The 26307-nt window shown below is 37.9% G+C and overlaps 2 protein-coding genes across 2 annotated transcripts; both read right to left on the bottom strand.

The window, feature by feature from the left end:
* Positions 1-872: 872 nt before the first annotated feature.
* Positions 873-15209, bottom strand: ccz1 (CCZ1 vacuolar protein trafficking and biogenesis associated). The gene is made up of 17 exons (XM_014966895.2): positions 15042-15209; positions 12876-12951; positions 12691-12787; positions 12499-12596; positions 11303-11396; positions 11122-11202; positions 9372-9419; positions 9199-9282; positions 8112-8287; positions 7592-7673; positions 6090-6151; positions 5577-5688; positions 5203-5236; positions 4962-5079; positions 2933-3091; positions 1489-1616; positions 873-1396 (listed from the first exon to the last, which is right to left on the bottom strand). The coding sequence occupies exons 2-17, from the start codon at positions 12887-12889 to the stop codon at positions 1341-1343; spliced, it is 1443 nt and encodes a 480-aa protein (XP_014822381.1). The 5' UTR covers positions 12890-12951; positions 15042-15209; the 3' UTR covers positions 873-1340.
* A 1985-nt stretch (positions 15210-17194) lies between these two features.
* Positions 17195-22116, bottom strand: pvalb9 (parvalbumin 9). The gene is made up of 5 exons (XM_014966899.2): positions 21827-22116; positions 20682-20749; positions 20123-20255; positions 18453-18562; positions 17195-17468 (listed from the first exon to the last, which is right to left on the bottom strand). Exons 2-5 carry the CDS (start codon positions 20740-20742, stop codon positions 17443-17445), a joined length of 330 nt encoding a protein of 109 aa, XP_014822385.1. The 5' UTR covers positions 20743-20749; positions 21827-22116; the 3' UTR covers positions 17195-17442.
* Between the last annotated feature and the right edge of the window lie 4191 nt (positions 22117-26307).

Below are 26307 nucleotides of genomic sequence, written 5' to 3'. Positions count from 1 at the left end.
TTGGCGGATCTTCAGAGGTGCATACTGCCACCTGCTGTACATGTTTAACTCATTGCCCCCTGTTTTATTTTTGTTTACAAAAATGTTTTATCATCCTGATTTTCTCCTTATCGTCTTTTGTTTCTAACATTTATTTTAAACTATTCTTTCCGTATTTCTCTTACTTTCCCCCTATCCTCCTTTAGTTGCATAAAACACTTCTGACTGGTGCATTTTCTTTGACGTTTTCTTTAGTTAATTCACTACTAAGCAGGAAGAGATTTTCAACAAGTAATCCTCTTCCTTGGAATCTGTTGGAATCAGTAAATCAAATACAGAATGGTATATAGGAAGTTTAGTTTAGCTGGATAATATGTTTGTTCCAGTGGTAGACTGTCTGATATGAATTAAATTCCAAGATTGACGAGGACCGAGAGCTAAGAACTATCTTTTAAAATATATACTTAAAGTATAGGTCCTCGGATTGAGTGTTTTCTATATTTTAGGTACAACTTTACCATATCAAAATATAACTGCTTATTTGTTTCCAGTTAATTCCAGTTAGATATACTATTCATTGGGGCATATTGTCCCCACTGTACAGTGACACCAAAATATCTGGCTAATAAAAAATATTTTCACTTAAGTATTTCACAAAATACAAAGTGTTTAAAAAGCCCACTGAAATAGAACAAAACAGCTGATTCAGCTTTGTATTTTTGCTGACATCACAAGTATAAAAATCAAGCTGCTGTGTTTAAGCCACAATTTCTTTCTACAGTAATCTACTGTGTCCAGGAAATCCCTGTTTAAACTTAATGTTGTTAATAGTGACCCACAGATGCATGTTTCATTGCCTTTACTTGTGATTTAAAGCTAAGAGTAAAATGCAGTTTATACATTTAGGAAAATGACTTCATTTATTATTTCAAGTTAGTGCAGTTGTATACAAACCCTAACAAGTTCTGACATGATGACATCTTGAAACCATAACTGATCACCAAATAAAACTGGAATGAACACATCAGTACATGTCAGTTTTTAAATTAAAATGAGACAATTTCATCATGATCTCAATAAAAATATCCACAAATATATAAGGGGGAACTTAAAACAGATGATAAAATCAAACAAATATGTACAGAGAAAATGAGATGCAGTACATGTAAAGTAAAATCTATATTATTTTTTTTACAAGTAATTACAAGATAAAATTACAATTTTAGTCTATTAAATAAAAAAAACTTGGTGAGAAAGCTTTTCAACAATATTGTTTATTTTACAATGCAATTATTGCATTACGTTAATGCTGCCGCTGAAACCCTGACAGTTTTAGTGTGATCAGTCGCCATCTTGTTTGCTCAGTCCAAGAAGAAAATGTTGTTGAATTGCGTCGCACAAAGCCTCTTCACTTCCTCTGGAAATCAAAAATGAAAATGGATAAGGTTGAAAACATGACAGCATGTTCTGGTTAGAATACACAACTGCACTTCCTGTTGAAGGACGCACCGTTTACTTCAATCAGATTGGCGTTCTTTTGATTTAGGATCACATAGAGCTCTCTCTGGTCTGACTTCTTGCCGACGACCCAGTAGTCCGTCATAGCTTTTACTATGATTTCCTCATCTTCATCAACCCTTGGGAGCAGATTGGTAGAAATCAGCATGAGGAAGTACATGCAGTAATGTTTATTGTACTTTGTATACAAATAGATTTTTTGAGGCTTAAAGCTGCAGTATGTAACTTGCATTAGCAATATGTTTTTTACATATTTGTTAACATTGTCAACGTGTCATAACTGAATAACATGAGACAGATTATCTGTCTCCCTGTGACTTTACAGCCATCCGCAGAAATACAGCAGTCAGAAATAACCGATGAGAGCCAGGAGGAGGGTCTTAGTTCGGTCAGTCAGCTCATGTTCGCTCTACTCAAGAGAAATGGAAGTAACTAAAGTCTTGCCTTAGACCGCCTTCAGGGACAGCGGAGTTGGACGAGACAGTTTAGCTTCAAGCATGGAAGAACAATCTCTTTTTTTAAGAAGATGGCAACGAGGAGAACTGCAGCTTCGGCCATTTTGGTGACCTTAGCAAAGTCCTGCTGAATGGTTTTGTACATTTATGCTATTCTTTAATTTTTTAATAAAACTTGAAATGTAACGTCTTGATATATTTCCAAAAAACAAAACAACTTTTTTTGCGAATGGCAACACAAAAGCTCACAACCCCTCCATACAACTCGCTGTGCGAGAAAAGTAGGTTTTGTCCTCCTTCAACATAATTTTCCATACATTTCAAACCAGATATTTACATAGTTACCCTTGATACTGACCAAATGTATGTAAACTTGAATTTGAGGAAAGTTATAAGAAAAGAAATCATTCATCACCAGGTTTTCTGGCATTTTGCAAGTAGAAATAATTTTGGTAATTCTAACAAACCTAAAGCAAGAAATTGGTCGACTTTAACTTCAAACAGTGAGAAAAAAATGTGTTTGTGTCTTTTTATTCAGTGTATGTAAACATATGGTTTCATTGTTTATGCAATGAGCATTTTTACCCTGCAGCTCAAAATACAGAACAAGGAATTGATCCCATTTCTGTAAAGTACACTGCAATTGTTTGTGGAATGTGGTTTGTGGAATGTCTGCTTTTATGGTAGAGTTTGTTTAAAAACAAACTCTACCATAAAAATTATAGCCATTTTATCAGTAATTTTGGAAAACTTGTAAAAACACACAACATAGAATCTTCAACATGAAAAATCTCTCAGAATGATGTGGCTCTTTGTGGTGTTCTCTTACGAGCACAGAGCATTAAAAGGTTGAGTTTCTCCAACTGAAACTTGTATCTATTCGATGCTTTCAGGACAGAGCAGATTGGCAACATGCCACTGGGAAATAAAACACCACCCTGAATATTTGTTTAATAAAACTCCAGGATCTGCTGCTGTACCTTGCAAAGTCACAGTTGATGTCTCCCAGGATCTTCATGAGGTCAGGGTGGACAGAGGTCAGACACACACTGGCGGTTTTCCTCATGTGAATGGTGCTCTTCTCCGCCAGGTTCATGTGGTTAAAGTAGATAAACTTGAACTGGGGTTCCTTCTCTGGCCTACAGCAACAATATGGGAGACACACAAACAGGACAGGATGAACCAAAACAGCTGAACGTGAGTTTTAGCAGCAGTTTGTCATTCCTCTGAAACTGGGATCAATTTGTTTCATTCCAACAGGAAGTGGATTGCTGAGTGGAAGGCAGCAGGAGCCCAAATTCAGGATGGAGATGTGAATGATAGCTGAGGAATTTGGAACCTTATTATTTATTCAGCACATTCTTTACTAAGTTGATTACGAGGAGCCCATCGAATTGCCAGGGCCGGTCTAAGATTACGGATCTGGAGCTAACTGATGGGGTCAAAGACACATGGACCGGGATGCCAGTCCTTAGTGCTGCCTTGCTTGAGTTACCCTTTAAGAGCTTCCATGATGAGCTGCAGTAATGTTAGAGTTCTGTCTGTGTCTGCCAGCCAGGCAGAGTTAACACATGATGACAGGTGATATTCAGAACTGGAATCACAAAGCCCTCGATTTAGCAACAGCATTCAAGTTAAAGCAGCATGCCAACTCTATTTAATTATTCCACAAAAACATTTCTCCTGCCCTGATGGAGTCTTTTTTTATTTTTGCTAATAGGCTACAGAGGCAATAGTACAAAATAATCACCTAACTGGCCAGTTTGAGGAAGAAAAAAGTAAAAGCTGCTAAGTGTTTATGAAAGCTGTGTGTGTGTGTGTGTGTGTGTGTGTGTGTGTGTGTGTGTGTGTGTGTGTGTGTGTGTGTGTGTGTGTGTGTGTGGGTGGTAACACTTTATTTGAAGGGGGTTGAATAAGACTGTCATGACACTGTCATAAACATGTCATAACACCTGTCATGAACATGAATAAGCCTTCATGAATATTTATGACTGTTGTCATAAAGCGTCATTCGGTAAATTATGACACTTTTAATACAAAGTTGACATTATTCAAAATGTCTTTGTTATGATAACTTGACATTAACCAATAAATCATTACTGTTTAAACTTTACCTTTAATAACATAAAGTTACCTCATTTTTAAAGTGCAATCAGTAATACTTTTATAACAAATTTATCAGTAATGATTTCTTGATTAATGTCAAGTTGTCATAACAAAGACATTTTGAATAATGTCAACTTTGTATTAAAAGTGTCATAATTTACCGAATGACGTTTTATGACAACAGTCATAAATATTCATGAAGGCTTATTCATGTTTATGACAGTGTCATGACAGTCTTATTCAACCCCCTTCAAATAAAGTGTTACCGGGTTGGTTATAAAAGTTGTTATAAAAGTGTTGTACATATTAAACATAACTTAAAAGAAAACTGATTTTGTAATTTGATGCCTTAAAATTGTGCCTCTGTCTCTTTAAGAAGCTCCTGTTCTTTCCGACACTGCCTTCAGCGTGTCATCACATCAATACTCCTCCATGATGCCGTTTACAATGACCTACTGCTATAAAGAGTGTTGTTTGTCTGCATCTTGCCAAGTGAATTCTATGCCAACATTAGTGGGACAGTTTGCATGATTTAGACCAGATGTGGATCACAGAATATCTGCAATAAACAATCGCTTTTCTTGCTTGCTACTATTATTACAATAATTTATTGTATTCAACAGTGAAAAATGTTAAATGTGTCTTTAATAGCTCAAAGTGAACATAAGTCTTCAGTAAGTATGTAAACATTCGACTGAGGACCCAAAAAGAAAAAGGCCAGTTTTAAGTCAATGCGATTACTGGACACAGTTCATACGTCACACTGACGCTTCTAAGACACTTTATGATAAGTTGCATGACTATTGTTATTCATGCTATGAGTCAAAAATACCGCTGAGAAGAGGAGGAAAACTAAATAAAACTATCTTTGTACAGTGGAGAAAGAGAGAAGCAGGCACTGACCCAGATATCCTGCGGTTTATTGTGAACTGTTCACATATATCTGATGCCAGCAGAGTCAGCTGGGGGCCCACCAAGCCGTCCAGCTGCTCACAGAACTCCCTGGTCAGCTCCACGTTGGCTGGGAAAAGATGGTGGACAGAAGAAATTCAGTCGAAACAGGATAAAATGTCTTATGTCAGCTCAATATGAGGAAGAAGACAGCATGAATCCATTAAAATAAATAATGTAGACTTTAATTTACCACTGATCATAAAACAAGCAGCTGCGCTCATCGCCTGCAATGGAAATAAAAAAGGAAATCAGTGCAGGTTTCATGCAGAATCTAGGTCAAAAAGGTTGAAAATTCACACTAATCGGATGATAAGCATTGCTGGAAGTACTTCATTTTAAAATTGAGCCATGTAATCCAGAAAAATCCATCCATAGAGAAGGAAGAGATTTAATCCTACAGCTACCATGATAAACAAGAACCAAAATCCCCTCCATTACAGATTAGGTTAGAAAATCATCCTGATAATGAATGACCTGGTCACTGATACATTTATAATATGAGCGAGGATATGAATGGATCAACAGCAAAAAACAGAGCAGAGTCAGGTTTGATTCCACACACACCTTATAAACGATCAGATGCAGCTCCTCATAGCCGTCTTCTGCACTCACAAATATTTTGGGGAATCGGAATTTGGCCTCTGGATCTTTGAGGTTAGCAGGTCCTGTCAAGAACCTGAGGACAAGTGGAGACAGGGGAGCGAGGACTGTTGGGTGGTCTGGAGTTTTACATGAGTTAAAAGTTACACAATACATGTAGTGGTTTTGAAATGATGAAATATTCAACATTCATAGTCCAGAGCCCAAAGCAGGAGTCTGCAGCCGTAACATCAACAAGTGAGGTAAAGATGTGTAAATAGGTTTTGAATAATGCCATATTTTAGTACAGTAGCATAATCCACCCATCCTCTGTCCAAACCTGCCTATACAGCAGCATCAAACAGACTGCTGAAAAACATGATGCAAAAATTCAATTAGCACATCCAGTGCATGCCGTGATGCACGGGGAACACAGCAGTAGATAAATTCAAATGTTTTTTCTTACAGAGGACAGGATTAAAGAGAAGATGGAATTACCTCCCATAATGCAACAGATTTCCTGTGACTTCAGGCCTCAGAGGAGAGTCTCTGCCAGCCAACTGCAGCAGGAAACAGGAAAAACACAAAAACGTTCAGTTTTAAAAAGTACAATACATTAACAAAGTCATGTTATTGTAGAGAACATGAAAAAAACTGTTAAATGCGCAAGATCTTGATGCAGGATTGAAACGTCCTGTGAAATAATCCTCATAAATTCATTTTATATGAATTCTGATTTGCTCTACTGAGGTGACGTGGAGTTTTTCATACCTTCAAACGTCTGGAAATGAGTAACAAAAAGTTGTAATTTTTTTAGGTCCAGACTTTGAATATGCTTTGATCTTTAGCATTCCAGTGCAACTCTAGCTGTATCTTTGGCTGTATCTACTTTAGGTGAACCTTTGTCCCAGTTTCAAGTCTTCTCTTCTCACTTTGCTACTTTCTTCTTCTACTACTCTCCAGTTTGGATAATTTGCTGTCATTTCACTGTCAACTTTTTGTGTTCTCTCAGTTATTTTTCTCTCCATTGAAGCTACACCTGGTGTGGTGTTCTGTTGATTGTGGTTCCTTCCTGGACGAGGGAATCAGCTGACATAACGCTGCCTTCACCTAAACCTTCTCCATCTCCTGCTGTTATTAGCACAAAACAAACATCTATATATCAGCTCATCTGTTTCTTTTCTGTGTGTCTGCGATCACACTGAGCCAGGTTCTGGTTCTGCTGGAAGTTTCTTCCTGTTAAAAAGCAGTTTTTCCTCTCCACTGTCGCTACATGCATGCTCAGTATGAGGGGTTGCTGAAAAGTCAACGACACAATACAAGAGATCATCTCCTGTCGCTACATGTTCATCCAGGAGTGCATGCTGCAAGTTAATGACTCAATCCAATCTCCTTGGTTTCTCTTAAATAGAAAACTTTGTAAACTAATTTGAATAATAAACTGAGCTTAATTGAAAACTCACAGCAAAAACACAAAATCTTACCTAGTAATTTTGGTCTAATATCTAGAGAAAATATCTTAGTACACTTGAAATAAGACAAAACTAACTTGCAACTAAATTTTCAGCAGGATATAGAAATTTAAGTAATTCCTTATTATTGATGAAAATGTGTTTAATCTATTGTCAGACTATTTTATTTATAAAAAGACATTTTTTCCATTTCAAATGTACTAAGATATTTGCTCTAGAAATTAGACCAGAATTACTTAGTAAGATTTAGTGTTTTCACAGTGTAGGATTAATTTGAATGCATGTGTGATAGAACTGAAATGACTTTCTTCATAAAGTGCCTTGAGACGGCATCTTTAGTGAATTGGTGCTGTGGAAATGAACTGAACTGAGCTGACTGTCTTGTACTTGGCTTCAATGTCCTTAACATCAGGACACTTCTCTTCTTGGTGATTTTGAAGTGTGTCATGTTAACACTAAAATGTGAAAACGTCCAGTAGGTATGAAGACATTTGCAAGGCCTTGTGCCCAGGGTTCACCTCCATGTACCTCGGGCTCTGAGTGCCTGGGAAACAACGACGTGGTCAGATACTTGTAGAGGATCCTCATGTCGTCCTGCTCCAGACCACTCCTGCACACACAACCATGACAACAACAACAAAAATCACTTTTAAACCCTTTAAAAAATATTTTTTTCTTGTAACAGAAGCTGAGGCGTGAAATGGACACTATGAGTAGACAGAGTATTTGTCTGCTAACTAAATAAACCCCCTCCTGTCTGTAGACTGTTTACTGTGAATCACCGTTAGTTAACATCCATGTATTTACCTACTGATCTAGCAGGCTGACATTGTGTGACCTGTCAGGTCGCATGCAATCCATAAAGAAGATTAGACTTCTTGTTCAGCACCACCTCTGTTTATTCAGCATGTTTTTATGACTTAACCGTGGGATTCTGCCGTTGGAAGTGGCTGCAGACATGCAGGGTTGTTTTAAGGCAGTGGGAGTTGGCGATTCTGGTAAAGAGCGGATTAGCTGGATGAGCGTGTAAAGTTTTGACAGTTTGTACCAGATAAGCTGGTCATTGTAGAGGAAGGCTGTGTATTTGATGAGGCTCAGGCTCTCCTCCACTCTGTTGACAAAGGACTGGATCTTCAGGTAGGTCATCTTGTCCAGGGGGAAGAAGCTGATGCCTCCAAAAACATCCAGCAGGTCACAGGACTGCAGATGGAGCGTCTGCAGATACTGGACAGCGCCGAGAAAAGACAAAAAAAAAAAAAAAGATTAGTTTACAACGCAAGAAAAAGAGCAGACTGAGAAGTTCTTGACCGATGTGATGCAGAAGCTCCTGCATCAGAGAAGGGATAAGATGTTCAGCTGACATTCAAGCTCAGATACAGAACACCGCAGCGTCTACTTTCTCTCTGTGTTTAGGTTACACGGTGGAGAGGGAAGCCTGGATCAATTTAAGGTCTCCCCTAATTAAAAATGAATTTTTTAAACTTTTATACAGAGTTGGTTAAGGCAAGAGTAGGCCTGTCAGCATGACAAATATAGCTGGACAATAAATTGTCCCAGAAATTATGGCAATAAACAAATGCAAGTTCACCATCTAAATGATAGATAAGCTCCAACTTTGTAAAGAACATTTAACACAGGAACTTGCAGAAAATTTAAATAACCAAAAAAAAAAGACCAAAAACAATGAAGTGGAAAGAAAGAACAAACATATTAAAAAGAGTGAGAATTAATTATCTTATTTAAATTTATCATGCAATTAATTGATTAATTGGTCAATGTAACAGGCTTAGGCAATTATGTTGATGCTGAGAAGTGAACACAGTCAAGGAAGGTTGCTAAGGGCTGAGAAATGAACCGCAACTCCAAACAGCGTCCTGCTGTTTATACACACACACACACACACACACACACACACACACACACACACACACACACACACACACACACACACACAGACGAAGTCTCTGGAACTGAGACGCAGATGCTTATGGAAACACCGTCAGGCTCTGGTGACTTGAAAAAAGAAGCAATGCCGGACTTAGTTTGACAAAGACAATATGTACCATCCAAAACAAGGCCAAACAAAAAGACACCTAGTAACAGCGGCCAGCTGGACAGACGTCGGCAACATTTACCCTGTAGAAGAACTTCTCAAGCTTCTGGATGAGCAGCTCCACTCCGCCGGATTCCATCGCCCGACCGAAAGTCCCGTTAAACAGCTGCAGAACCAGAGAAATAATAAAATGATTAAAACTACAATTTTAAGAAACATTGTTTTTACTGGAACCAGGCGGTGTAAAACTCTCACCTTGTACATACTGTAGCACTGCCGGACCACCGCACCGTAAACCGTATCCTTTAAAAAGAGAACAAGGTGGTAAATTGGAAAAAATAAATAAACCACCAGAAGTTCATGTTTTTATCTTTGTCATGTGACTCCAGTGGTTTTAAACCAACAGCAGCTTCAGTATTGTCAAACATGTTCCACATTAAACTTCATAGCAGCTCCAGTTGAGACTAAACTTATTCATATTATTTTTCTGACTGGTAGTGTTAAGAAAATAAATTTAAAATATGCTAGTTTTAAAACTTAGCAACATGTCTTGATTGAAATAGCCTAATTATAGTTTTCAGATTAATAACTACTTCTGTCCTATTTACCTTTATGTTAGCTGTAGTTACAGCAGATTGTTTGCTAAGATCTTTTGAACTCCCCATGTGGGAAACAATCAGGAGAAGTTCCAGCTTCCACACTAATCTGTGAAAAGCCATAAAACAGCATGAGTTCAGGCCAGTAGAGGAGAAGCTCTGCTTCCACTTTGCTTAGATAAAGATGACAACTGGTGTTTGATCTTGAAAACAAATTGCAGGGAGTTTCTAACTTTTAAGAGGGTCTGAGACAGCTCCTGGTTGGATGAGCAAAGATACGCCTTATTTGAATATATTGAAGACAAGAATACGCCTTTACTATAAAAGTTTGTACACAGGAGTAACAAATCAGATTTGGATCTTTGCAATTTCTCCAAAGACGTATTTGCTTTTTGTTTGTTGTTTCCATCTTTTGTCTTTTCCCTCTCTCATGTAAATTCATGTGTTTGTGCTCTGAGTTTTCTGATGTTTTGTGATGTGCTTTTCTGGTGATAGTATGCATCTGTCTTGAATAAATGCTGATTATTGTGACACTGTTATCTCTTTGTGATCTCAGTCTTTGCACATAGCATTTTCTGAATCCGGGCATAAGAGAGGATATAACGAGTCAAAAGGTTTTAAAAAGTGTTAAGTTTTAGAATTTTTCCTCTCTTAATAGTAGTAATGTTAATGTTCTGGAGTGGCCCAGCCAGAGCCCTGAACTGAATCTAGCAATCTGTGAATTAGAGTGATGGTTAGGAGGCCCTCCAACTCCAAAGAGCTGGAGCTCACTGCTAACAATTCATTGATTATTAAGAACGATATGAATTATTTTCAACATGTTGTTTTTTAAATATAGAAAAAGTACAATAAGACTTACTTTTTTTAAAAACTGACATTCCTTTTACATTTCTTCCTTATCTTTTAAGGGATGCCCGTCTGAATTCCTATCAGAACCAAACTGCTTGGTTGAAGGAAGATATTTATAAATCTGAATATGCTGTAATATTGATGCATTTTAGAAATCTCTGAATTCAAGCTAAACCTTGGTAAATGTATACTGTTTCCACAAAAACCTGACCTGCTTGTCAATAGCTAACAATAGCATTACATTGAAATGAGAAAACTCCTGCTCTTTCTGAAACTCCGCCTTCAGGAAGTCATCACAACATGGCTCCTCTATTAACCCTTTAACATTTTTAACAGATTTCTGCTGTAGTCTGTAGATTTAATTCTATATAATAATTAAACCTTAGACATAACATTTAATGACTGTGATAATCAACATAATAGTTTAGAAGGAAGTGAATGATTTATAATTTTTCTCTTAAATAAAATCAATAAGATGGGAAGTTTTACATTTTTTGTTAAAAACCCCTAAGAAGGCAAACTGCAGTATTATTCTCTACAGGTATTCCTTATTAACTCACAAGTAGTTCTTCTTCTTGATACTCTATTGTGGGAGGTTTGCCATCTTTGTTCGGTTTCTCAATCATTGGGTTTCGAACTACCTGCGGAACAAAACCACAAGAAAAACAACAAAAAAAGTTACTCTGACTAAATATCAAAATAAGTCCAGAGGAATCGAGGAAATCTGTAGATGATGTATACCATGACGATCCAGAAATTTTCCTCTGGCTCAAAGAAAAACTGCCGATTCTTCTGTGTGTGAAGGGATTTTGCTGGTTTTGTTGGACAGAAAGTCCTGGAACAGAGAAGTGAAAAAGAGGATGCATTAAAAAAGATAACTAACTGATCCATTGTGGGTTTTTTGATTAGACATTGATTAAAATGTTAAAGGATATTTCCCTATTCCCTCCAGCTTTTTGTTTTTTCACAAAGTACCTACAAACATGCAGCGTTGTGGCTGCAACTGCAGTAAAATGAGTACAAAGTCTTAAAGGGGCAGTGTCATGCGTTTTCCAGGAACATGGTACCATTTTATAGCACAATCAAGTAATTATGTTAGCTTCAGTTAAAAATAATGTATATGTCAAATATGACTTAAAAGAAATTTGACTTTGTAATTTAACCCCTAGAAAGTGGTCTTCTGTCTCTTTAAAAGCTCCTGCTCTTTCTGAAACTCTGCCTTCAAGAAGTCATCACAACATGGCTCCTCCACTAACCCTTTGACAGCGACTTTATTAGCGTTACACTAAGGAGTAGCTCTTATAATGAGCTCTGCTGATACGCAGTTCTACTAGGTGTTAGCTAATTACTGCTGGCTAGTCTGAAGGAGCTGAGTGGCTGGGGGATGCTCTGTGAGACAGAAGCTCGGTAGCTTGGAAAGTCCAGCTGGGTGGGATAATCAACGTAATATTTTATAATTAAAATATTCATTTTAATTCTAAGTGGTGCCTAGTCATTGCTAGGCCCACCCAGGTGTTTTACATAGCTGAATGGTTGCCACGGGAGATTAAAGGATTTCTCAAACATGCAACAGTATAGCAGTACTGTAACTTACATTACAGTTAATGTAAGTTGAACTTACATTAACTGTTGCTTTGTTGATTTTTCAAAGCAAGAGTTAATGTAAGTTTATGGTGAGGGAATAACATGAGATAAAGCTCAATAAAGTACATTTTACATAATAATGCCCCTTTAACTCACGGGAGGTGAATACAAATACACAACCCAGTGTCTGATTTTCACAACTATTCCATTTCCATTTCACAACTATGTACAGCTTCATCTTGGTGCATCACATTAAATCATTGAATTACTTAGAAGTTGGAGGTTTTAGTGACAAAAGACCTGAATATTGTTTTTGCAGAGGCATCATGAAATCAAGTGTTGATGTGTTGTACCTGGTGAATTGAACAATGGCTTCACAAAGGCCCACATTTCTGATTTTCTCATTCTTCTCAATCTCACTGGGGTGATAAAACAAAATCTTTTTCTCTTCCTGAAAGGAAAAAATGTGATATGAGAAACATAGTCCAGAACAAGGTTTTGCAGAGAAGCCAAAGAGATGTCCTCCACTGAAAGCCCCCTCTCACCTCTCCTTCCCGCGGTCCAAACGTAGGGTTATAAATGAAAAAGCTGAGAAGGGATGGTGTGTACTGTTTGTCTTGTGCTCCTGAGGCCATTTTAGGACTGGGAAAGGACAAAGACAAAGAGTTTGGACATGGAAACCTTCAGTTTCATCCAGTCTGACCCAATACCATCACTGAATCTTTCTTACCTAATCATTAGCATTAGTGAAACTTGGGTTATGGTTTCCTTTTCTCAGGTGACAGTCCTGTTACCATGCCGTGTGCCTGCAGGAAGAGTAGTCATATTCTCTCTCTCTCTCTCTCTCTCTCTATATATATATATATATATATATATATATATATATATAATATTCAAGTCCTTTTATCAGATCAACAGTACCTTTTGTAAATAACAACCTTTAAGCAGTTATTAAACATACTTTTCATTAAGTCCATATTTCGGCTTTTAAAAATAGTTTTTATTGGTCTGATGTAATATTCTAATTTTTAATGTCATGTTTTCATTAGCTGTTAGCAGAAACATCAATTAACTTGATAACATAAATCTGTAATCTAATCTATATATTTTCATTTATTGAATGGGTTGGAGGGCTACTGAGGGATTTACAAATATTGTATTTTTTTTCAATCATCACTCAAAATGTGATGACTGATAAAAGTGATCTTAATTTTACACATCTTTGTTGACCCATGACAACATTAACTAGCATTAACCTTTATTTGATGTTTTCCCATGAGTGATTTTGGGACTGGCACAAGAAGGAGGAATGTTTATAATATAACTTGCATCTTTACTTAAAGATGGTAAAATCATCAAGTACATTTACATCACTTTTTCAGCCAGATCACTCAGACATCAACTAAACAGTAAACATCAAAAGTCCTGTAAGTATATTGAGTTTTTAGTTGCGTTTTCAAAAAGCTCAACAGAATCCACCGACCCCAAAGGGTAGAGGGCTTCAGAGTTCTGGGGATCCTGCTCCCTGGCAGAGACTGTGCTCACATGACCTTATCTGCAATCTGTGGCTCCAGAGTCACATGTGGCCCCTGGGCCCCTTCACAATCACTCTTCTTAACTACGACCACAACTGATAGAGAAACAAGAGTTGTCTCTAATACATATGCAACAGGATGACTGGCTGCAACAAAGATCTTTATCTATGCGAGTTTATTTAGACATGAGGTTGCTATTGAGTTTTAACACAATAGCATAATAAAATTATTTCAATATAGGGCATGTTGTACAGCTTGAATAGTTTTATTTATTTATTTAATTTGAGGCTCTAACTGATTTTATTTAGCAAGGAGCATGACTGGCTCAAGGGACGTTAAAAGTTGCTGAACCCTGACCTAGGGACATTCAAATTGAAACGTTCTGAGATGTATGCCAGTAACTTACTATTCAAAGTCCTATAGCTAACAGCCAAGATCATACAGTGATGCGCTTGAATAGATGGGGGGCCTGTGGAGCAGGACAAGAAACAATGTGACATGAAAAAAAGTGATTTTCTCTTAAATCTTCCAGCGGCACACTGTACAACCTGCAGACGGCCCAGGGATGCTTTGTTCGCAGAAATTGACATTATGAAGAAACAAATACATAACAAACAATTTCCAGTTCTGTTCTAGAGATGATACTACTTAACCTAGCAATATTTCATAAGTCTAAATACACCTAAAGGTTCCTGATGGAAAACTTGGCAGAAGAGGTGAACATTCAAAGAGTTTCCATTAGAGTTGTGTCCTTTTCTGGAGCACAAATAAGTTCAGTTTTACCTTAGTTTAGTTCGAGAAACATCTTACACAGTCTAAGCAGCTGTGTAAGAAATGCTGCTGTTCTGCTGCCTCATGAGGCCTTAAAGAAATGTAGAACTGAATATCATCCGCGAACAGTGATGAGATATCTTTAAAAGTGCTCAAAATGTGCTCAAGAGGGAGCAAGTAAACCAGAAATAACAAGGCCCTTCTAAAGGCAGAAGTTCCATGTCCGCAGAATGAAAACTCATTATTAATGTCGAAGTATTCAAGTCCTGCTTCCTAAAAAGAACTGATCTGCTCATGTAAGCAGTTAATTCGCTGTTTAATGTTGTCATCAAGTCCAAGACGGAATAAAACCTGCAAGCCGGGACAAAATCTCACGAAAAAAGAACTAAATATGCAAGAAAACAGAATATTCATTAACGTCCTTTAAACCATTACTGTTGCATCAAAATGTAACAAGGTGAATTCAGATGTCAGGTAGTTTAGAGCTTAACGAGAATCCTGTTGCTCAGCCGCCGATACAGCTAGCACACCCCGGCTAACAGGCTAACATGTTCTTGTAGCTCATCTCAACCGCAATGAAAAACACTCACCTCGCGAAGCATGCAAACAAAACGCCCAGCTGCACCTAGTTATTGTGTAAATAAAGGGGAAAAGTATGGAAATAACTTAATGAAACGACATGTCGCTCACATTATAGCAGTTTCCATTGTTCAGTTCCTGCTTTAGAAAGTGAAGGGTTACAGGCTTAGTTGTCCGGGTAGTAGAGACTTCAAGTGAATTAAAGGTTCCGACTCCAGTCGGCGTATTAGCAGTAAAATGTCAGGAACTGTCCAACAGTGATGGTTTTATCTAGATCAAGGCATATATCTGAAAAATCTGGTGTCACTTGGAATCGTCTGCAGTTAGTGCTAGATATCACATTATTCAATGAAGATAACCTCAACCCTCCCAAAAAACAACTTTCTTTCCGTAAGTGACTGGTGTCTGATTCGAGTTTTCATCTAGTTCTTGATATTCCTATTTATTTCATAATCAAACTGAGAATTTTGAACGACTTACAGCAAGTCTGCAGCAAAAACTTCATGTATGTATGTATGTATGTATGTATGTATACATACATACATATGTATGTATGTACATATGTATGTATACATACATACATATGTATGTATACATACATATGTATGTATACATACATATGTATGTATACATACATATGTATACATACATGTATGTATACATGTATGTATACATACATACATGTATGTATGTATGTATGTATACATACATACATACATACATGTATGTATGTATACATACATACATACATGTATGTATGTATGTATGTATGTATGTATGTATGTATGTATGTATGTATGTATGTATGTATGTATGTATGTGTTTGGCAACAATAAAACTCATGATATGGTTTGTGAGGAGGCCAAAGCAGACTGGAATAACCCAATTTCAAATCATATTGCTATGAAGAATTTGGTTGATGCATCCATATTGATGATTTTCAAGCTCAACTGTAAGAAAGAGAGAATATGATTGGGTTAAACTTCTTGTAGTGCCCTTGTACTGAGAAATCACACAACTATTTAAGGCGAAAGAGGCCAAGCATTTGGAAGGACTATACAGAGAAACCAATCCCAATGAAAAGTTCAAGAAGGAGTATAAACAGATTAGTAATAACTCATGTTCTGTTGATCATTCTCATCACTACAGTTTGCTTCAGCTTCTCCATCCACTTCAGCTCATGGCTTAAGGTCCATACATCCATCCGTTTTCTGTACACGCTTTTCCCTAGTGGAGTTGGGAGAGGTGCTGGTGCCCATCTCCAGCGAATGTTTCGGGCAAGAGGTGGGATACATCCTGGACAGGTCGCCAGTCTGTCGCAGGGCAACACAGAGACAGACAGGACACACAACCATGCACACACACATTCACACCTAGGGAGAATTTAGAGAGACCATTTTTTACTTAAGGTCATCAAAGTCAAACTGTGGCTAAGAAACATAAGACTGGCTCCCTTACAAATCAAATCAATTTTAATTGCATCAGAATTGATGCCACAAATACTCAAATGTTGCTCCTCCATCATACTGCTAACTAATGCTAGCTGGTCAGTTTGTTTCCTGCATCTCTTGCGACATCATGAACCCAAGTGCAAACAAGTGAGACACAACCACTTTGTTCTTCATTGCTCTTAAGATTCCTTGTATTTTCTTGCAGGTGGGTGGGAGTTGGTGAGGGGGTGGTGGGGAGGAGGGTATTCTCCATTCTCCAGATGTGTTATTTTTTTCTCAGTATATATTTATCAGTGAAAAAGTACACCTCAGGTGGGAGCTTTAAAATACACATAATTTCCAAAAAATTGCAATATTACTGTTTGTGCACATGTATGTCTGTGTATTTATTACCTATTTAAGAAATATGGTCTGTCTTCATATCAAGACATTTAACCAAAATAGTTGGTTAAATGTTCACCCTTGACATATTTTACAACAGTAGAAAAAATATATTCCATAGCTTGCACTAAATTACTAAAAGGTCTGATGAATATAAAGGCTTAAGAACCTAGAAGATACTAGAAGACATGACTTTGGTGTTCCCTGGTTCCAGTGTATCTCTGTGTTGAGCTGTCTATAATATCAAACTTAATATAAAAAATTGCCTTTTCTCTGACTGCTACACCTGGTAGGTGTGAAAAATAAATCAATGCATGAAGACTATGCACATATATGCTTTCAGATCTATATTTATTTCATTCTTTATTACAAGCAGAATGTGCATAGACAAGAAACAACAGACCAAGAGAAAAGACAATCTGAAGCTTGGAGTCTTGAAAAGGACATGTAAGGTCATTTAAAAATCATGAGCACACACAGATTTAAATAGAAAACATCTGAAATTCCTGGGAATGGACGCTCCTATCAGAGGACTCCAGAGGTCGGGGAATGGCCAGAGGCTTCTTTCTGTTGGTAGACCTCAGGACAGGACCATTGTCTGGAATTCTGGAGAAAAGTGAAACATATTGAGTTAACCATGTTGCATTCAACATCTGAATTAAATGAACCACAAGACAAAAATTTTTGTCTCTAATCTAATTATGTTCTTTGCTGAAAAGTTTGCAAACCTACATTATGATGTTTCATTTTTATACACATGGCCTCTGATAGCCTGAAAACATAAAACTAGTATGTCTAACTTGTCCTATGCACATAATGCTTTTGGGTTTATGTGGGAAAAAAAATCATTTTGTTTTTTTTTCCAGTTCAGGTAAATTTAGTTAGCTTCAATTCAAAGTACGTCATCTCAACAAATTTCACAAAAAAGTAAATTCTGTTCATTTATACATAACAATTCTTCTATATCAAACAATGACAGTTTGATAAACTGAACAGTTAAGTTCAGTTTATTTTTCAAACTGGGTAAAATGCTTATTCCTCCTCTAACCTTGCATGTAAATGCATGCACAGTGATGAGGAATAATATGTGAACTTCGTAAGAAATTGACCAGAAACCTTAATGCATTTTGTAAAGTGTAAATAAAATAATGTATAGTTCAAACTATGTGCAAGCAAAAATGTGAAAACCAGCTTTGTGCATCCAGAAACGATATTGTTTGCCAATTCTTTGCAAAATAGCTCAAGGTCAGTCAGACTGGAGAGGGAATGTCTGTGAACATCAACATTTCCAGTCCTGCAACAGATTTAGGTTTATAATTTGTCTGATCTGAACCTTTCTGTTTAAACTCCAGCTGTGAATTTAGAATTGTTTTCTTGACGGAAGGAGAGCTTTCTGATTGGGCGTATCAAAGGAAAGGGACTCAATTTGAAGTGAAACATTTTGAAAACCAGGCAACATTTTCCCGAGCAAATTTATTGCCATAAATTTGCTTGGATGTGTTTTTTTTTTAGTTCTATGATGGGAGAGTTAATGGACTCAGCGTTTCCTGTCATTTTAAACCTGGACGATGTGAAAAATGAGACACCAACCATCCGCTCCAATTCTGCCGTCACTGTTCTCATCGGCTGATGAGACAAATTTCTTGGTTTCTGCATCGCTCAGGGTCCGTGCCCCAGGGACGAACCGCTGCAGGAAGAACCTACAAACACACACACACACACACGCACACGCACACACAACAAAACATGACACTGAAACACTCATCACTGAGCTCTCATCACACCAGCTGAATTATATAACAAAATATAACAAGAGTGCTTATCCTGGTGTGTGAAGGTGAAAAGCCCAAGTAATTAGTTTGAGAAATGAACAGAATGGTTCCAAGCCTGAATTTTGATTGGGAAAGTCTCAGTTTTCTCTTCAACCCAGACCTCAAAATCCAATATGGCTTTTGAGCCATATTGGATTTGGCTCAAATCTAATATGAGCCAAATCCAATATGTCAAGATTGGATTTGACACATTGATTAAATCAAGATTAAGTCAAGATTATTGACTTAATCTTGACTTAATTTGCTCAAAGTTGTACAGCATTCATATCTCACTTTATGTTTTCTTCACTCTCCATTAGTGAACATGTCGCCATGGTAACTGAGAGAATAAAATGCATCAAAATAAAGCATTCTCCTCCTTTAAGAAAATTACTGACAATCCAGAGTTTCCTCTTCATGAGATTGTTTTAGAACATCAGAATGGCTTCAGTCAGAGGCTTCTTCTGAACTGCAGTAATACAGACTGCTATGGGAGATGCTTTCTGCCCTCAGCCATCAACATCAGCAACTCTTTAAAAAAATGGCACAATATGAGTTACAAAAACATTTAATTTACGAAGAAAGTATTCTGGATTTAATTTAATTTATTGCTGGGAGTTAATCTGGTCTCTGAATGTATTGTTCATCAGATTTCATTCCTGTTGTCGCCCTCCGTCTCCGTGCTACCGCCAGCTCGCCACCAGGGGCCCCCCTCAGTCCCTCTCCTGACGCTCCACCTTGCGGGGGTGTCTGCACACACCTGCAGATCATCTGATCAGTTCCAGGACTATAAGAGGACCCTCCAGCCAACACTTGGCTGGAGGGTCAACACGCCAGAGTGTTGACCCTTGTGGTAACTAAGAGCCATCTGAAAAGCCATCTGAAAAGCCATCTGAAAAGCCATCTGAAAAGCAATCTGAAAAGCCTCGAATTATTATACGTTCCTGTTCTAACCTCTCGTCTCCTCGCCTCAGGTTTGATCGCGCCCTGGACCCGGGCAGATCCGGACCCAGTCGAGCCCGCTGAAAGGGATCTGGATGCCTGGAGGGCCCTGCACCGCGGCTAGCACCGAGTCGCTCGCCTCTCCCTCACTTCCCCTGAGCAGGAGCTCATTGGACCCTGAACCCAGCCCCGGCGTTTCCGACCTGTCTGCAGCTCTAAGCCGCTCCCGCTCGAATCACCTTTTTCCGTTACTGAATAAAACCCTTAAAACTTCAGTTTTCTCCTGAGTGTCTGCTGCATGTGGGTTCGGAATATTCCAAAAACCATGACAATTCCTAAATCTGAGTTAAATGTTGCACTGCAAAGTAGCCAATTTATTCATATTTTCCAAACAAATACAATAGCTAAACATTGCCTAAAGGCTGAAAACTGCAGTAAATACTAAGTGGGATTGTCAGTATCTGAGGAATAACAAGCTCTCTGTCTCCCAGGTGAGTTTTTACCCACTTGAGCTCAGATTCCTCGATGAAGCCGCTGTTGTCCTCGTCAAGGATCTGGAACACGTCTCGCACCTCCTTGGGTGTCTTTGAGGACAAACCACACAGCTGGAAGAACTTCTTATGGCAGAACGATTCTGGAGCTGCTCAAAGACGCACGCACACACACACACGCACACACACGCACACACGTAAAGCAAACACAGAGAGTTTGTCATGACCCTGACAGTCACCTGGTTGGTCGCGGTTGTGAGGATTAAACCAGCATGTGGCTGTGTTCTTGTTTTTCATTTTTAAAAGCCCACAGACGTGTCCGGTGCCGCAAACGGAATGAATCTTTTCAGACTCTGATATAAAACAAAGTGTGGAGAGGATTAAACTCTTATATGATGGGAAGTGTGTTTAAGATATGCATAGCACTGAGGCATCACATTTTGAAGTATTTATTATTTTATTGATTTAATCTTACAAGACTTTTGATCTTGTTGGGAAAATCAAGCTGAATTACTGACTGAACGATTATTAATTGTCTGAATTTAATAGGATGGTGTATTTTCAAGACGAGGTACCTTCACAGTCCTTGACTGCATTTTCAATGGCCTCTGCTGAAAGAATGGAGGTGAGTGACATGTTGGTCCTGTAACATACAAAAGAAAATAATAAATTATGAGCATGACCACACAAAACATTATATATATATTTTTTTTTTCATTTTTGTCTACGTCATGCTTTATGTGTTTCCTCTGGATCTAATTTTGTGTCACAGTGTTTTAACCACAGTGTTTTAACCTCTCAGCTGTATTTAGGTTGACATCAGGATCCCATAAAGTATCCACATAGACCTGTTTACATCTGAACATACTTTTGAAAAATATATTTTAAATATGTATTTTATCTGTTTTAAAACTGTAATCAAATCTTTTGCATTTATGCTTGCTTTGTGGGCTTCCTCATTAACTTTCCACACTTTAAGTCTCAGATAGAAAACCTTTTAAACTAATTTGAATAATGTACCAAACTTAATACACTGTTTGATAACTAGGATTAGTTGGAATGTCTGTATAATTAAAATGAAATTACTCTTTTTAAAATGGCTCAAGATGACATTTGTTGTGAATTACTGCTATATAAATAAACTGAATTAAATTAAATTAAATTCAGTAAAATTCAATTAATGATTTGCAGAGGTTATAGGTTGAACTAAATACTAATAAATTTTACACTAAAACACATAATGTTTTTAGTGTAAAATGTGGACTTAAAAAACAGTATGTCACCTTTAAAATGGTAAAAATGAAGTCGCTCAGTTCTGACAACATGATGGTTTTTTTTTTAGGAAGCTCATCCGTCCTCCACATGAAGCACATATAATGCATTAAATCAGGCTTGGACCATGATGGAGGTTCCTAGTTATTGGATGCCTAATGCATAAAATGTATCAACAATAATTTGTGTTAAATGTATGTAGCAGCAGTCAACTTACTGAAAAACAAACATTTCTAAGTAACTTTACAGTTTTAACAGCAGATTTTATATAATCAGCAGTCAGCCTAACCTACTCTGCTGTTAACTACCATGTTATTAATTCAATTCATTTGCATGTTGACAAAGAAGTCTAGGTAAAGCTTTAGATATGAAGTAAGTTCAGCTGAAGCTGCTGAGAATAAATGTCATGCTGCATCTGACCAACTTCCTGTGCAGCTGTGGGACTCACCACTGTTGACTCGTTCGCTTCAGTCCAACTCCAGAGCAGCAGCAGCAGCAGGAGCAGCAGGAACAGCAGTAGTTAAAACTCTGTGGTTCCTGCTGACAGTTGTCTTATATATTCCAGTCACAATGCTCAGAAGGTGCTTGAGTTTCTAATGGATCCGGGGATCAAATTCTCCTGCAGTCACAGCAGCCTGCTTCTCGGATTCCCGAGTGTCTCACCTGTCTTATTAACCTTTCCTGTTTATATCCAGTGTGCAGCTCTGCCTCTGCCCTGCATTCCCTTAACTCTACTGGGTGGATTTTATCCAATCAACTTTTTTTGGTCTCTGTATCACTCCCCTCCCTTTTGTTGCCTGTCCATCCTCCCTCTGTTTAGGTGCATCTAGAACCTTTAGCAAATAATATCCTAAATGTGGAGAGATCAGTGGGGCAAAAAGTGGGGATGCAGCGCATGCAACGCATAGGGGCGCAGCACCAGAGGGGGTGTCAAAACCCCGTCTGGATGATGCCTTCGCATACACTTCACCGCGCCCTTACGCTCCTTCACCTCGCGCACATGTAAATGTAAAGCGAGTTTTACCTTTCACGTGTCTTCGTCTCGGGGTGCGGTAAACATACGATCGCTCATACGGATAGAGCGACCGTACGTTTTCTACGCTCCTTCACCCTTACGTATCTTCCTTCGGGGCGCCGATTTATGTTTTCGCATCTACCTGAATAATATGTAGTTGCGCCCCTGGGAGAGATACAGGCTAGATATTCAATGTTGAATATTAGATCCTGTTTGTGACATTACATTGGTTATTTACAAACAAGGCAGGAAAGTGAAAACTACATTACCTGTTTACCAAATGTCAACCATTTTAAGAAATGTTCTTCATTTAGCAGACCCTGTAATAACTGTGATACATTTCCCTTTTTAAAAGACTTACAATATTGATTCAGTATAGTAGGGATTTCAGCTAATTCTTTAATAAAAAATTGTAAATGCAGGAATTATAGTACAATAGGGAGAGAGAGGGATCAAAGTTTTCACAAACCCTGTCATCAGTTCTGTTTCAGGTACAAATGTTTTTCCTGTTTTTAGTTTCCGGCTAGAGACACAAAAAGAAGCAAGAAAATGAATAAAATCACACTTTACTCTCACTTTATAGTTGGTCTTCATGTCAAAGTGTGGTGTGTGTTTTGGTCAGATTTGATCACTGACAATTTTTACAACAAACACTCCAGGTCTACTGTTTGTGGAACAAAGAAGGAAGAAATAAAAAATCTCCTGAAAATCTTTAAAGCCTTAGTTTTGGGTTTGGTGAAGGATCTGTAATGCTGTGGGACTGTTTCATTTTCTGGTGAGAATTTAAGATTTCACAAGATCCCTGGAAAACTGAAATCGATGGCAACACTGAAGTTTTTACAAGTATTACTAGCTTGGATGCCAATAATCAAAGCTTTGCTAAAATAAATGTTAGATTTCTCTAAGGTTGCATGAGATTTTGCTACTAAAATAAAAGATCGTAACATCTTTTACCTGGCTGCTGTGAAGTGAGTCGGCTGTGTGTAGAAGCCTTGTGACCCTGTGTCCTGGTGTGCTCCCGTATTAGTATTCTCCGTAAATTTCCATGCCATCATCCTATAAATCCCACAAATCTTTACATTTTCCAGACATATAATGCTATTTTATAGCACAATCAAGTAAATATTTAACCTTCAGTTATTACACAAATGCTATATTTCAAACATGACTTAAAAGGAATTTCACTTTGTAATTTAGCACCTTGAGATCGGGCCTCTGTCTTTTTTTGTCTCTTTTTCTGCCTTTTCTGAAACTCCTCCTTCAGGAAATCATCAAAACATGGCTCCTCTATCAACCCTTTAACAACATTTCTACCAGCGTTGCTCCTATAATGAGATCAGTAGATTCAATTCAATTCAAAAATACTTCATTAATCCAAAAGGGAAATTAAATAATAAGATGTGCAGATTCACTAGGTGTTTGCTAATTGCTGCTTGCTAGTCTGAAGGAGCTGAGTGGGGGAGCTGTTTGATAGAGCTGCTTTGAGGAGGAGCTGGGTCTTGAAGGCGGGGCTAGTTCCACCCAGGGGATTACACAGCTGAATGGTTGCCATGGAGATTAAAGAATTTTTCAAACATGGATGAAAGAGTTAAAGCAACACTCCAGGTACTTTTTTGATGAGGGAATAACTTTGTAACATGATGTAAAGCTCAAAAAAGTGGATTTTATATGATACTGCCCCTTTAACTTTCTGATACTGAAGGTGGCCTGCATATTTAAATGCTGCTTCAGTGGGAAAAGTCAGATCACAACTGCTCCAGAACAAGCAAACATATTTAAAATATTGAAATTGTGTTTTCATAATTTAAGAAATGACATTATATTTAAACGCTAGTGTATGTTCAGAAAGTAGAATGGGATCTAAGATGCTTTCATGCCAAAGTCTGGGCACTTAAACTGATGACCTTGTTGCCTGCCAGAGGAAACTTGCCAACCCATCTGACGCTCCGCCGTCCCTGGAGACTGCAGTCAGCAGTAATGCAGTGATGGCAACAGCGGAGAGGAACAAAACTGCTTTTCTAATGAGAATCATGGGAATAAATCCTGTTTCCTCCACTCCACCTCCAACTTTTATGTTATTACATTCAGAATGAATTCTTTTTGAATCTGTTTCCTACGGTGGCCGACAGGTGCAAATGTGCAGCAACAGAGAAAACATGCAAACAAAAAAAGAGACGCAAACAAATGAAATGCAGCAAACAAGAGATGACGCAAACAAAAAGCAAATAAAATGAAGCAAACAAAATAAGACGCAAACAAAAAGCAAATGAAGCAAACAAAAAAAGAGATGCAAACAAAAAGCAAAGGAAAAGCAGCAAACAAAAAGAGATGCAAACAAAAAAAGAGACGCAAATAAAAAAGATTACAACCACAAATGAAATGCAGCAAACAAAAGAAAAGATGCAAACAAAAAGTGCTGAAAACGGAAGTGCTCCAGACCACTAGAGGGAGTCGAACAAAAACAGCTGTGTCCAAATTTAGGGTCTGCATCCTTTAAAACGGGTGTTCAGAAAAGCAACAATGGCGGCAAAATAATTTGTGCTGTGTTACACTTAAAATTACTCAAAATGATTTTTTCAAAGTTTTTAGGCGAGATTGTAGATGTATAGATCTGAAATATCTGCTCAGTTCACCAGTAACTCACTTAATTACAATATTGCTCCGACGTTTTCGGAGATGTCTGCTCCCGCTGCATTAACAGCCAGCTCCCCTCGCCAGCTGTCAGCTGGCCGGGCGCCCCAGGTTCGGTACACCGAACCTGGGACGGTGTCTCGGTTGCTAAGCAACATAACGCCGAGATGGAGGCTAGGCAGCTAGCCGAAGGCTACAGCTTCTCTCTTCTGGTCGTCCATATTCGTGGCCTTCGAAGGACCCGTCTTCCGTAGACCGGGCCGTTTCTCACATAGACATAATAAAAGGACAGACGCCTAATGGACAGCTCTCATCTTATCAATACATATTTATATAAACATAAACATAAACAATGATTAATACTGAATAATATTAGGCTATACATGTTTATACACACACACACACACACATACACACACAGGGTTTTTTTTTCATGTTTTCCAGCCGACGAGTTCTAGGTTAAGAGTGACTGGGTCCAAAATCCGATGCGAGATTCATCCGTGCTGTGCAGTGAATCTGTCCATTTCTCCCTTCTTCCTCACATCGTGTCTTTAGGAAACCTTCAAAACAAAAACGGGAGATTTGGGAGGTATCTTACCTCCCAAATCTGTGAAATAAATAAATAATAGCCATTGCCACTTGTGTAAACTTTGCTGGTGAATGTTATAACATGTAATGTTAGGATTTTTGTAATATATATTATATTGTTTCATTTCTATAGTAGGCTCTTGTATCAGATAATCTAAATCAATGTTAGAGAATAAACTTTTTAAAATAATCTCGGTTAGCTTTCAGAGCGGGGGCTGAACACCAAGCACTATAGCGCTATACCAGCTAGCATTAGCTGGTATTTCGCCGGTGGACATAAATACAGTAAAGTAATATTCTAATCACAAAATATACACAATATTATGTCCATCTTACTTGCGAAAAGTTGTCTGTTGAGCCCTCACGTCAAAAGTCCGTCGATCTGATCAACAATATCCCGCAGTGATGAGGCATCTTCTGCTGTTTTGGTCGAGCAAAGCAGGAGGGTCTTTTGTTTGCGTCTCTTTTTTTGTTTGCTGCATTTCATTTGCTGTTTTTGTTTGTGTCTCTTCTTTTTGTTTGCTTCATTTGCTTTTTGTTTGCGTCTCTTTTTTTGTTTGCTTCATTTGCTTTTTGTTTACGTCTCTTTTTTGTTTGCTTCATTTGCTTTTTGTTTGCGTCTCTTCTTTTGTTTGCTGCATTTTATTTGTTTGCGTCTCTTTTTTGTTTGCATGTTTTCTCTGTTGCTGCGCATT

This window comes from Poecilia mexicana, unplaced genomic scaffold, assembly GCF_051168715.1.
Source record: "Poecilia mexicana isolate PSO_F unplaced genomic scaffold, ASM5116871v1 scaffold_19, whole genome shotgun sequence".
In the NCBI taxonomy this organism is placed as follows: Eukaryota; Metazoa; Chordata; class Actinopteri; order Cyprinodontiformes; family Poeciliidae; genus Poecilia; species Poecilia mexicana.
Note: the sequence above shows the minus strand (reverse complement) of the source record. Positions and strands in the feature narration are given on the sequence as shown.